This window comes from Calypte anna, chromosome 2 (genome assembly GCF_003957555.1).
Source record: "Calypte anna isolate BGI_N300 chromosome 2, bCalAnn1_v1.p, whole genome shotgun sequence".
NCBI classification, from domain to species: Eukaryota; Metazoa; Chordata; class Aves; order Apodiformes; family Trochilidae; genus Calypte; species Calypte anna.
Window position 1 is genome coordinate 142,170,992 of NC_044245.1, and position 12,549 is coordinate 142,183,540.

At 40.4% G+C, this 12,549-nt stretch overlaps 1 protein-coding gene across 1 annotated transcript in view; it reads right to left on the bottom strand.

The window, feature by feature from the left end:
- Positions 1 to 9,871: 9,871 nt before the first annotated feature.
- The window catches only part of ADCY8 (adenylate cyclase 8), a 125,742-nt gene continuing 123,064 nt past the window's right edge, over positions 9,872 to 12,549 (bottom strand). The window contains 2 exon segments of the mRNA XM_030445296.1: positions 9,872 to 10,359; positions 11,782 to 11,896. Of these exon segments, the coding sequence (XP_030301156.1) occupies positions 9,872 to 10,359; positions 11,782 to 11,896 (603 nt within the window).

The window sequence follows — 12,549 nt, forward strand, 5'->3', positions numbered from 1 at the left end:
CACAGCTCTGCCTACATTATCCCTGCATTTCCTTATGATGGCAATGTGAAATGGATACTTACACAAAAGCAGCTTCTGGGTGGCTTATGATAAAAAAGCTAGATTTATCCTGAGCAAGGAAATTTCCTGCTATTGGAGGACAAATCTGTAACTTGGTCAGTTGTGTGTGCTTCATCTTTTCCATTTCTCAAGACAATATTTTCATCCTGCCTGCAGGTGCAGAAAGACATTGCCATGTCACTTATACTTGTTTCAGGCTTGAAATGCTTTCTTCTTATAAAGAGTAGAAAGTGATCCTGTGCTGTAGAAACACAATTTTAAGGCTTCTAGGTAAATTAATTTAATGAGGCAGATTCATGATTCCTCTGCAACCTCTCACACCTTGAATCTTTTAATATATCAAAGACAGAGAAGGAGGGAGGAGAGGCTGTAAATAAAGATGTCTCTGCAGAAAGAAATTTTTTCATAGTTCAGGAGCAGCCTGTGGGGGCTGTTACAAAAGGGCACTACAGAAGCAACTTACTATAGTTTGCTGCAATTTCAACCTCCAACCAGTTAGAGAGCAAGGTCATCATACTTCACAGCATATATTTGTACAGAGCAAATGCACCTTTGACAACCCCCTGGGCTGTGTTTGCTTCTGTCACAGAGAATCACAGAGGTATTGAGGCTGGAAAAGAGGCTCTAACACCATCAAGTTCAGCCTATGACCTAACACTACCTCATCACCTAGACCATGGCACTAAATGCCACATCCAGGCTTTCCTTAAACACTTCCTGGGATGGTAACTCCACCTCTTCCCTGTGCAGTCCATTCCAATGTATGATCACCCTCTCCATGAGGAAATGCTTTTGATAACCCAACCTAAACCTCCCTTGGCACAACTTCAGACCATGCTTTATTGTCCTGTCACTGATTGCCTGGGAGAAGAGCCTGACCCCCACCTGATTACAACCTCCCTTCAAGTGGTTGTAGAGCATAAGGTACCCACTGAGTCTCCTCCAGGCTAAATAACCCCAGCTCCTGTAGCCTCTCCTTATAAGACTTTCCCCCTAGTCCCTTCACCATCTTCATTGCCCTCATCTCCCATGAGGCCAGGACACCATTAATACATGTGCAGCAAAGTACTTTCTGTTTGTCTTAGCAAAGTTGCTCTTCTGCCTCACAAATATCATTCAAGCTTGTTGGATGTGTAAGGAAAAGTCCAAATGTTAGAGCCCGTGGAATAAGCTGCAGAAAGGCAGGGACTCATGGTGCATGACAATCCAGACACAATTGTATGCTTATATAATTACTTTTTTTTTGTTTGTTTTTTAAATCAAACCTGAGGAGTTTAGGAACTCTAAACTGTTCTCCCTCCATTTGAATGTTGTTGAAAATACCTTCCCAAAATAACCCACATAAAATCCTCATTTCATGCCCCTAAGCAGGATGATATGTCTTTAAGAAGTCTGCCCTGCCCTGTAACTATCCGTGGTGTGAAGTAGCTGAGTAGACTCAAAGAGGTTCTAAAAGGATTGAAGTATGCTGCAAAGCCTGCTCCTTTCTCCTGAGGCACCAGGAACAAGAACAGTGTGATCCATACATGCACTGTGGTGAGACATTATTAATAATTCAGAGCAGGAGAGGCTTTTATTCCACCTTCCCATTGTTACTTTCCAGTGCCAATCTCTCACCTCTGTCATTCAGTGGGAACTGCTGATCCAAGTGAGATATTAGGACTTAACTTGTTCTCATCTTGGTGGCAGAATTAGGTAATGGTGTAGTTAGGGAAAAGTAGGGGAAAATTTCTTCTTGTCAGTCTTTTTGAGGAGTGTGAGAAATACACCATAAATTATAGGTTGCAAGTAGGCAAGGGGGGTATTTGGAAGCTACTGCCTGAGAATTTAACATGCCTCTTTTTCTTCTCTCCACACAACTTCAGAGGAAGCTTTTATTTGAATCCTTTTTTTACTGCATCCCATGTTTTCCATTCATCAGAGGCTTTTTTGGCTGTGGAACAAAAGCCTCCAGAAGCCTTGTCAGGCTGGGTATCTTATGTATGTAGCATCATATGCTTATATAAAAATAAACAGGCAGACATCATGTAAAAAACTACTCTTACAGCAGACTTCATTCATTTAACTCAAGGCCACATTTTTAGCTATAAGGGAAGGGATCAACACCCTCATTGCAGCCAAGGTCACTCAGCTCAGCTGACACAAAGAATTATTGAGATCTCACTAAATGCTCTGTGAACAGTCTCCTGTTAAGAAACAGATGCTCTTCCCCAGTGGGTTTTAGACCCCTTGCTTAGAACAAATGCAGTGGGGAGCTACTGCCTTGAGCACAAGGGTAAGTTAGGGAAGAATTGCACAGTGAGAGGTGGTGAGGTGGGGAGGGTGGAATGCAGTTGAAGGAGCAATGAAATTGCTTTTCTGATGCTCGACTACCAAGTTGTTTTGCTAAAATCAATGAAGCAGTTATATAAGTAGTAGAGAAGTTCAACAACTGGGTAGAGTGTCTGCCAGTGAGCTGAGCCACTGGTTTGAAATTCTTTCAGTTCCTTCCACAAAGGGAGAAATGAAACAAATGTTTTTTCTGGGCTATGAATCAATGTAAGAAATGGTAAAGGTTTGCCTCCCTCATCTTCAATCACTAGTTGCAAGAGCTGTGAAACATTCCCAGGACTGAAGATTTTACACCTTTTGTTTTGGTTGCCAAATTCATGGATTTAATATAAAAAAATCTTGAAATATCCAGTTTGCCTGTTGGACTTCACATGGAATGACTTGTTGTTCCCTTATCGGTAGATTCAGGCACTTCTATCTGAGTAAAATACAGTTTCCACAAATGTCTCTGCTCTCTTATTTTGAACTCTTTGGGAGATAACAGATTCACTGTTTTTCATGGTTGTTTTTTCCAGTGGTTTATGTTTGCTGTCAAAAGTATGTGCTTTATTTCCATTTTGACCTTGTTTAACTTCCCATCATAATTTTTGTTCTGCTTTTCTTCAATAGCTTAAAGACATCTCAAGAAACTACTAATTTTGGCCCACAACAGTATATATATTGGAATTAAGTCAATTAACTACAGTGAAGCCCTTATTTTCATAATCCATTCTGCTTGGCTCAGTTCAGCCACTGATCTCCAGCAAGATAGAGTAACTAAGACAGAACTAATTACAGAACTGTGAACTGGGGCTGAAAGAGCCTGAGATGCAACATGGACCTACACCAAAGACAAGTGTCCAGATCTGAAGTTATGACCTTGACCAAAGGGAATAAGGGCTGTTGTCTAAATGTAGTAGCTTCCATCTCAAAGGAGGAACCCTGGTTGCATACCAGTCTCTTCTCCAAAGAGATATTAAGGGTTTTGTTAGGATTGGGTTTTTTTGTTGTTGGTTGGTTTTCTTTATTTTTGGGGGGTTTTTTTGTTTCCTTTTCTTTTTTTTTAGGGGGGGTGTTTTTTGTTTCTTTGTTTTACAGGCAATTACTAAATCCTTGTAAAATAGAGTAAGAACAAATTCTTGACTGTGTTGATGCTAAGATGCAATGCCTTCTGATATCCTCATGGACATATTCTAGTATGAGTTTAAAAGAAAAAAAAAAAGGATAATATATCAGGGCTGTAAGGATGGTTTTGTGGACGTAGGCTACAGATTGGGGTATGGCTATCTTAAAAAGTGAAGCTTGCATTGCAGCTGTTGCAATCAAACATTTCTTTTTTGTGTGTTTGTCAGGTGATGGGCCAAAGAGAGAATACAAAGGCATGGGATGCTATGCCTCACTGAGACTGGTTAGTGTTAACATGGTTTGCTTGGGAATACAGCTTAAATGCAGAGGCAGCAACAAATGGGAACACAAAACCTGTGAAAATATGTTTGAGAGGCAATAAGTGATGCTGGTGTTTTCTTTAGTCACTCTGAATTTAAAGCTGTAAATAAAATCTTGACTTTTATCTGTACAGCTCAGAATAGCTCAGAACTTCTTTCATGGAGAATTTTTCTTTTTCATATAATTCTCAAGTACACAGAGGCCTTTCTGCTCTAGTCCTCTAGATTTAGGTGTGATGGGAGCAGAAAAGTGGGGTGAATTGGTGTCTGAGGTCTCCTTACAAGAATGCTGTGTGTGAACTTTCAGTTAATTTAGCTGAGGGTGGAATAACTCTGGGAGGGAAGTGTGGTGAAAATCTTTAGGTAGCAGTGAACACATGATCAGCCTCATCTGAGAGCATACGAAGCAGGCATGGAGCTTAAGTTGATTTTTAAGTACTGAATATGAGCATGCCTTTTGTTTCCAAGTAAATTCTGAACTGGTAAGTAAAATGGCAACTATGAAAATATGGATATTTATTTTTCAGCAGTAAAGAGTATATAACAGCATCTGAAAAATTAAAACTAAAGAAGGATTTCTTGGAAGTGGTTCCATGAAAACTTTCCTGTGAACAGCCATACAAAGGTTTCTGAAAGCTAATGGATTCTGCCAAGGTAATTGCCAGGAAAGGGGCAATTTAATGGGACATGAGGGTAACTGGATACTGTGGGGTCAGCTGTGTCCCCATTACGCTGTGAGGTTTGGGACAGCCCTGCTGCTGAGGGGCTGTTACAGCTTGCAGATAATTGGGCAGCTAATGGAGAAGGAGCTGTAAAGGCAGAGTCTTGGCTCACCCTGTGGGAGGGGAGACTTTATCACTCTCTAGAGCTACTTGAAAAGAGGTTGTAGCAAACTGGGTGTTGGTCTCTTCTCCCAAATAACAAGCAACAGGACAAGAGAAAATTGCAAGTTGTCCCTTAGGAGAACACTGGGAAACATTTCTTTACTGAAAGAGTTATCAGGTACTGCCACAGGCTGCCCAGGGAAGTGGTGGATTCACTATCCCTGGAAGTATTTAAGACATGTAGATGTGGTCCTTAGAGACATGGCTTAGTGTGCTAGGTTAATGGTTGGATTTCATGATCTTAAGGGTCTTTTCCAACCAAAGCAATTCTGTGATTTTGTGAATCCTGCTCCCTCATTCAGATGGGAAAAGTGTTGGGCTGCAGCTCCCAGCCTGCCCAAGCCCCTGGCCTTGTCTTTCCCAGGGGTAAGGCCATGGGGAAAGAACTGGTACCACTGCAACTTTTGGTCTTACCCATACAAAGTGTGCTGTCAGGGATGTGACCCCTGGATGGAGCTTTACACCACTGGTCTGGGCACCTCCAGAGTAGGTAATCACTTTTCTGAAGAAAAATTGCTTGGTGATATATAGAAACTTAAAAAACTGACAGCATGTCACAATATTCCCTGTGAGGGAAGATGAGCAGGAAGAATCTATTGTATTTTTATTATTTTAAGTAACTGATGAGTAACATAAAATGCTATTTAATATCTTGTTGCTGTGAAAACATCCCTTGCTGTATCCCATGTCACTGCTGCTGGGTGTGGGTTTTGCAATCAAAAATCATTTCAGACATATGTAATTTAGTTTAGAGCCTTAGATTTTCAGCAGACTATCTGAGATTTCTTCTTTTTGTCTATTTGGCAACAGTCGTGTTTTTTTTTTTTTTTTTTAATATTGCAAAGCCGAAGGAGGCACTGATTTCAAGTCCCTCAAAAGGTACATGAACTATGAAACAGAGAGATGTTTAACACATTAACATTAACCACAAATCAACACATTAACCACATCAACATTAATATGTTTATCAGCCAAAAAAAAAGCACTTTGGGCTGAAGAAGATTTGGAATAGGAGAAGTAGCATGAGTGACATTTTACAGGAAATGCTGTCTAACCAGCCCTGCACATTGCTGTCATATTCACACAAAACAGCTGAATGATTCAGTCTCTGGGTGGCTCTGTAGCTCTGACAGCCATCACCTAAAAAAAGAGCTTAGTGGGAAATGGACAGAAAAAAGAAATATTTTTTTGGAAGAAACCTGAGCCTTATGTACTGAAGTTACATAAACCAAAGAAATACCTTGTTCTAACAGCAGGGCTAATGAGAGCATTCCTTAAATACTAATTGAACTGCAGTAAGTTTTAAGTGTCTAGAGATGTGTATTGAATTCATACCCTTTCCCTCCCATCTGCCCGCTGCTCCTCTGTCCTGTTTCTCCCCCTCCTCCAGCAGAGCTCAGAGCTGGGGCAGCCACAAACACTGCGTCGTGTGGCTGCCACTGAGCGACGGAGAAAGATTGATGGGGAGGTTAATAAGTTGACTGTGCAATTACACTGCTTGCCATGTACCAGGGTTACATGGTTAATGTGGTTATTTCCTGCTCCTCTCATCATTTCTCTGAGTGTTTGTGGGGTCAGCTCTGGAGCCAGGCTCTGCTCCCTGCCTTGCAGTGATGGGATGTTTGGCTGTCAGCCACCTCTGCTCTGCTGCGTGTTTGTATAAACTCCTTGACTCCCATTGCACTTTAGAAAGGCAGCTGAAGTTCTTCTAATGAGAAAAGGTTTAAAGGAGGGTTGTTTGGTTTTTTGGGTTTTTTTTTTTTCGCGTTTGTTTTTTTTAGTAGCTTTTTTTCTCAGCACACACCTCGAAATGTTATCACACCTATCACACTGTTCTTGGTAGAGGTGAGCCCTCTTCTGTCTTGAGCCTTAATGTGAACTAAGAGTAGATACCTCAACAGGTGTCAGTATGAAGCTGCAACTAGCTGGATAGATATTACTAAAATTGGTGAATGGCATAAATTAATCAACACTGAAACCTTTTCATTATCCTGCAGACAAGCACTCCTGCCACAGATCTGAACTTTGGTAGTATATTAGGGAGATGGTTGCAAATGTGCACGTGGAGCATTGCATAACAGAGTAATAATTTTTACAACAGAACTATTGTCAGGACACTGAATAACCCCTCTGCTTTAATGATTGAGTACTTCAAAGCTGGCATAAACTGTTCTTGATGTAGTTGAATATATGTTGCTTTTCAGAGAAGCTTTGGATTTCAGCCTCTTTGTTTAGAAAACATTTAGGTCATCAGAGTTTATGGGATGGAGCTTGTTGGAGGGACCTGGGCACAAATTTCTGAGAAAGCAGCTGGCTACTATTTGTTTCCATGGTGCATATTTATAGAAATAAATAAAGTGACATAAAAAATACAATCAGTTTCTGCCAAGGCTCTCTCCTCTTAAGGGGGAAAGTCTAAGAAACCTCTCAATATTGGCTAGCTGGTTTGGCCAAATACAATATCAAGCAATTATTATTACTACTATTATTAGCTCAGGCCCAATTTGAAAGGATATTAACCAGGTCTTTTGGCTTTATAGGTCCTTCTTGTATGAGCAATTCTGTCCTGTATGAACAATAAACCCTGAAGAGAGAGGTGTGAGAGCAAGCTGAATACTCTAATGGTACCACAAAGTTATGGAGTAAAACTAGAAAACTGAGAGCATAGATAATAGCTGCTGCTTCAGTGAAAACTGATGCTACAATGAGAAATAACAATACTGAACCTTTAAGGCCATTGCACTTGGAAAAGACAGGAACAGTGTAATTGCTGGGCTGACAAATAGCCATCAAGTGTGGCCAAATAGTCCCAGGCAAGGATTTAGCTTCTGCAGTCATAGGTGAAATTTGTCACTAAAGAATTATTCATGGCAATGAGCAGATTTAGCAAACTCTACCAGGTCAAGACAGACCCAGGCTTCATTAGCAGACACTTTTGCTTGAGAATGTGGTTGTGCTAATGGGGATTTAGAGAGGAATAACACAGAAAGCCATCCATGCCTGTGATAAGAATCAAGTGATTTGGACCCATGCTAAGGAACACTGAAGTTTCCCTCATAGCTCCAGTCTCCAATCCTGTTATCTAGTTAATGCCTCCCACTCACTGCTGATTGCCATTCCACAGGTTGCAAGCAGTGGTGAGAATTAGAAAACAGTTCATCTGGGATATTAGCAAGAATTAAATGTTTAGGGAAGCAGGAGAAGTAAACCCATCCAGCAGACAAATAAGCTGGGAAGGAGGAGACAGCTGATAATGAGCTGTTTAAACATGTCAGAACTTCCTTCTTTAGTGCCTTAAATAGCACTCTAAATAAGAGGTTAATTTAACTGCTTCAGATGCCAGCCCTTGACTTCATCTCCTACAGTATCAGCACAGGCCTGGGTGAGCTGAGGAGTTCAGCTTTCCCTGTGTGGCATAAAAAAATAGTATTTGTGGGGATTCAAAGAAGTAATCAGTTTGGAATGAGAGCTCAGTTACTGGCAGCAGGAACACTGGATGTAACATTTCAAACTGCTCTTTTCTTTCTGTGCTTAGACCTATTGTTCTGTGATCCTGTTTTCTGTGAAATCTATGTGGTCATTTTTATTATATTTTATTTCTGAATATGGCACTCAGCTAATGTTATTCCACAAACCCATTCATTGGGTTATCTTACATTGAGCACTATTTTTATCTTCCAATAATCAGACACTCATGTTTAGTGCCTCTTTTGCAAGTAAACAAAATGTAGGATTTAAGATATCTCATCCATACTGGCTGTTTTATAAGAGTGTACCTGTTCCAGTAGTGACAGTCTCCAGAAACCCCATTTTTCATTAAGGACTGGGTAAAAGCCTGTAAAAAGCAAGGTCTGTTTTAGAAAGAATGGGTTATGTTGCACTGCATTGGTTGTGTGGGGTCCTGTCTGGGGATTGCTGTGTGGTTACAGGTTCTGCTGCTTCCAACTGTCGTTTATTTTAAAGGTAATATTTACTGAGTCAAACTCAGCTCCTTTAAGCATATGGATTTGATGAAAGTTGCATCTATGCACTTTACAGCTCAGTATGAATGATAGCAACCTGTGCTATATATTTACTGTTTCCAAGGGGAACCTGATTAACAGTCCCACACCCCAAATTATACCCCTTTGTAGCAGCCCAGCAAGGCTGTCTCTGTGCTGGTACCTGAATAATTTGGAGCACCCTCAGTCTTGGGTTTAGCAGTGAACTTTATCTCTTGCTGTATTTCAGCACGTACTCATTTTACAGCCTCAGACAGCCCTTGTTTTAGTAAAAATACAGCCCGGTGATAGGGTTAAGAGCTAAACTCTGGATCGTGACTCCAGAGAATTTTATTAATCCCTTGGCTGGAAAAAAGCCTCTTCTATAGACTCCAGACACATCATTCAGGGTCTAATTCTGTTGTCCATTCATAGGTGTCTTGTACCAGTTGAGATATCATAATATATTTCACCCCTCTAAATGTGGCTCACAGTTATGATGTGGTGCCTACAGGACAGCTTCGACCTCCTCATGAGGGTGCAAGAGGTCAGGTGGATCCTGACATGCAATTTATCTCTCTGCAGTGCAGTCACACAGGTGTGATGAGAAAGCTTTAAGCTGATTTAACAGCCCACAGGGGCTCAATGCAGTCAGTGTGTTTAGGGTTAGATCCACCTCATCTATCTTCCAGATAGATACACTTGAAAAGCCTTTGGCTGTAATGACTATAATTTCCTCCTGGCTGTTACGAACACCAGGCAACTAGTTTAGATGCATATAACCCTACTTGGAGGCAATTTAAAGTGAGAGGTACCTACTCAATCTCTTTATGCCTTTGCTTTCACCCCAGAAAAGTGGACAGTGTTGCCTCCATTCCCCATGATTAACTCCCCACACAAACGTTCTGAATTTCTCAAGTCAGAAATTTATCCCCACACCCTCCTGCAGGTAACTGGCACAACAGAGTGGTGGCTTTCAGCTTCTATGCCTGGGCATTCAGAGTTTAGTTGCAGCTGGGATGAGAGATGTTGGCACCATTTATTAAAATGTGGGAATTTGAATCTCATAGAAACATCACACCAGAAAATAATCACGCTTCTTCTAAAAAAAATTAAACCCTTTTTATTTGTATATTTATTTTTATATATAAAAGAAATAATAATAAAAAAAAGAACACAAACAAAATGCTTTTTATGGCAATTCAGTTTTGTCAGCCCCCTCTGCCTGGGCTGCTGCCTCGGATCCACCAGGAGTGAGCAAAGTCCTCCGGTTGTAATGTCCTTTTATGATTCCAGAGTTATTGTTCTCATTAAGGATTTGCTTCTGTTTTTGCCTGTTAAGAGACTGTACAAGTCCTAACACAACAGCTGCTAATGAATACTGTCCAGTCAGTTTTCTTGGTTGTAAGATTAAAGGATTTGGTTGAACTCTTCCTAGAAGAAAATATGTTTTGATTTTTCCTTCCTGTTCACTGATACCTTTGACATAAATCTCTCCTCGGTAGTCGAAGGCAAATCCTCGGTCCTTCAGGATCAGATACGTTTCTTCAGGCACTTGTATTCTGTCACTAACACCTGTGCTGTCCATCCGACTTGCTAAATTAACTGTTTTGCCCCAGATATCATATTGGGGTTTCTTAGCACCGATAACTCCTGCTACGACGGAGCCATGGCTAATCCCTAATGAAAAAGGAAGTTAAAAATTTGAGAAGAATTAGACAAGAATGGCTGAAAACCATATTTGCAGTTAAGAACTAGACAAAGCCTCATTCAGATACATTTATATCTAAGTGTAAGAAAGGGTGCAATATAAATAAAGGTGCAAATAAATAAAGGAAAAAAGGCCATAAAAGCTAGAAGACATGAAAAGTTATTTTACAGGGCACCTGTTACAGTGGAACCTCAGTCCTTGTTCATCATCTGTGTACTGAACACTATTGCTAAAGCTCCCACAAACTGATTCTGATGTACTAGCAAAGATCTCTCTGGAAGGATCTTTCTGGGTCTACATTTTTTGAAGGCAACCTTGTTAGTTATATACAGTAGAGAAATTATGCTCCATGAAGTGGAAACACTACAATATTCTATGAAGTTATTGAAAGACTGTAACTTGTGAGACTGTTGCATGAATTCAATAAAAGCAATGTTTTTTCCTACTGCAGTGATTTAAGAATAAATTTATTGATGCTGAACAGAATCTTAGATTTTAGATTTTTTTTTACCTTTTTTTTTTTTTTTAACATTGGCAATAAAAACTGTTTTTAAATACCCATTCATGCTCTATGAAATCTTAGCAAGTGATTGACACAAAAAGTGGATGCATGTTCCCTGAGGAATCTTGGGAACTGAGGGTTTTCTGTTCAAGACCATTAGGAAGTGCAGATCTCAAATAGTTATCCTGTGACCCTCTATGCTATGACTTATGAATATACTTCAGCTTTTTTAAGGCAGGGATGAATATAAAGGACATGTTTATTCTTTGTGGCTTTTGGCCGGTGATCTACTCAGTGTAAGAAGCCATCAGATTTGCTCCTGCCCTGTGCCATATATTAAGGCCATCTTTTCATGTCCCATCCTACTAGCCATCAGGACATCCCATCCAAGATAATAGGGTCCTCTTCACGGACGTTAAGAGCTTCTGCCACTGGGACAGGTCAGGTCAGAGCTAGAGTTCAATTTTTGTTCACACCCAAAGAACTACATGCAGGGTTTAGAATAAGCCACTATTACTCCTTCACTGCAGAAAAATCTAGGATAGGGACATTAATTAGGGGCTGTGCAAGCCAGTATCAAGCTTGGGGTTAGGTCAGTTTGCTATTTGTCTTATACCTATCAGGTCTTGGCTAGACTTGCTAAAGACGGGAGCTTCATAATGTATTCACATTTCACTAAACCTTAGAACTTCTACTGCCACCATTCTGCTAACAGACTATTTTTTATTTTTAACTTTGCCTTGGATCAAGTCAATTTGAAAACAGGAGGTATATTATGTGAAGTATTTTCAATTGTATGTGTTCTTTCAGTGCTTCTGTGGTGCACTTACAGAGTCAGGTCCTTGCAGACAAAACCACATTTTAATTCACACACTTGTACTCTGCTTACCAATACGAAGTTCAAAGTTGTTAAATGAATGCTTGTTGATCTCCTGTATGCTTTCATTCAGAGCTATGGAGAAGTCAGCCAGAGCACACAAATGCCCCCATTTATCTTCACATTGCTGAGGAGTAAGTTATAAGCCAATGTTAGAAAGGTTTTGCCATTTGCCCACCTCCCACCAACCCCTGCCAAGTGACAATTATCTGAATATAGAATTTGTAAGAACAGTCTCAACACATTAGATCCAAGACAAGTAGGGTATTATTAATAGTAACACTTCCCATTTATATTACAGCATTTGCATACCTGGATGCAGAGAAGCTTAGCATGAAGTACCAAAGTAATTTCCTGTAAATAGTCTGATAGGTAATCATGGGAATTAATAAGGTATATGAACTCCAAGGCAGACAAAGAGAGTACAGAGAGAACTGAGCTGGGTGAGATGTAACAGACAAAACCAGGTGAGAACCAGGGATGACGCACGTAAGCAAGAAGCAGAGTAAAATATGTGAAAAACATAATTCTCCTTTGCTGAAACTGTCACCCAGGATAAGCACCAACTCCAGGGCTCTCAGGAACAACAACAAGAACAACAGAGCAAGCCAGGAAATCTGGGATCAGTTAAGTGCAAGAGAAAAGGCTATTCTGTAGCTCATTAATTGCCTCTGCTCAGAGCAGTCACATTATTCCCTACTCCTTTCCCTGGGTTCCTGTTCCTGCAGGGCAGCCAATAGACAGATGGGGACCAGGAGTGGATTTTGGTCTTCCCAGAAC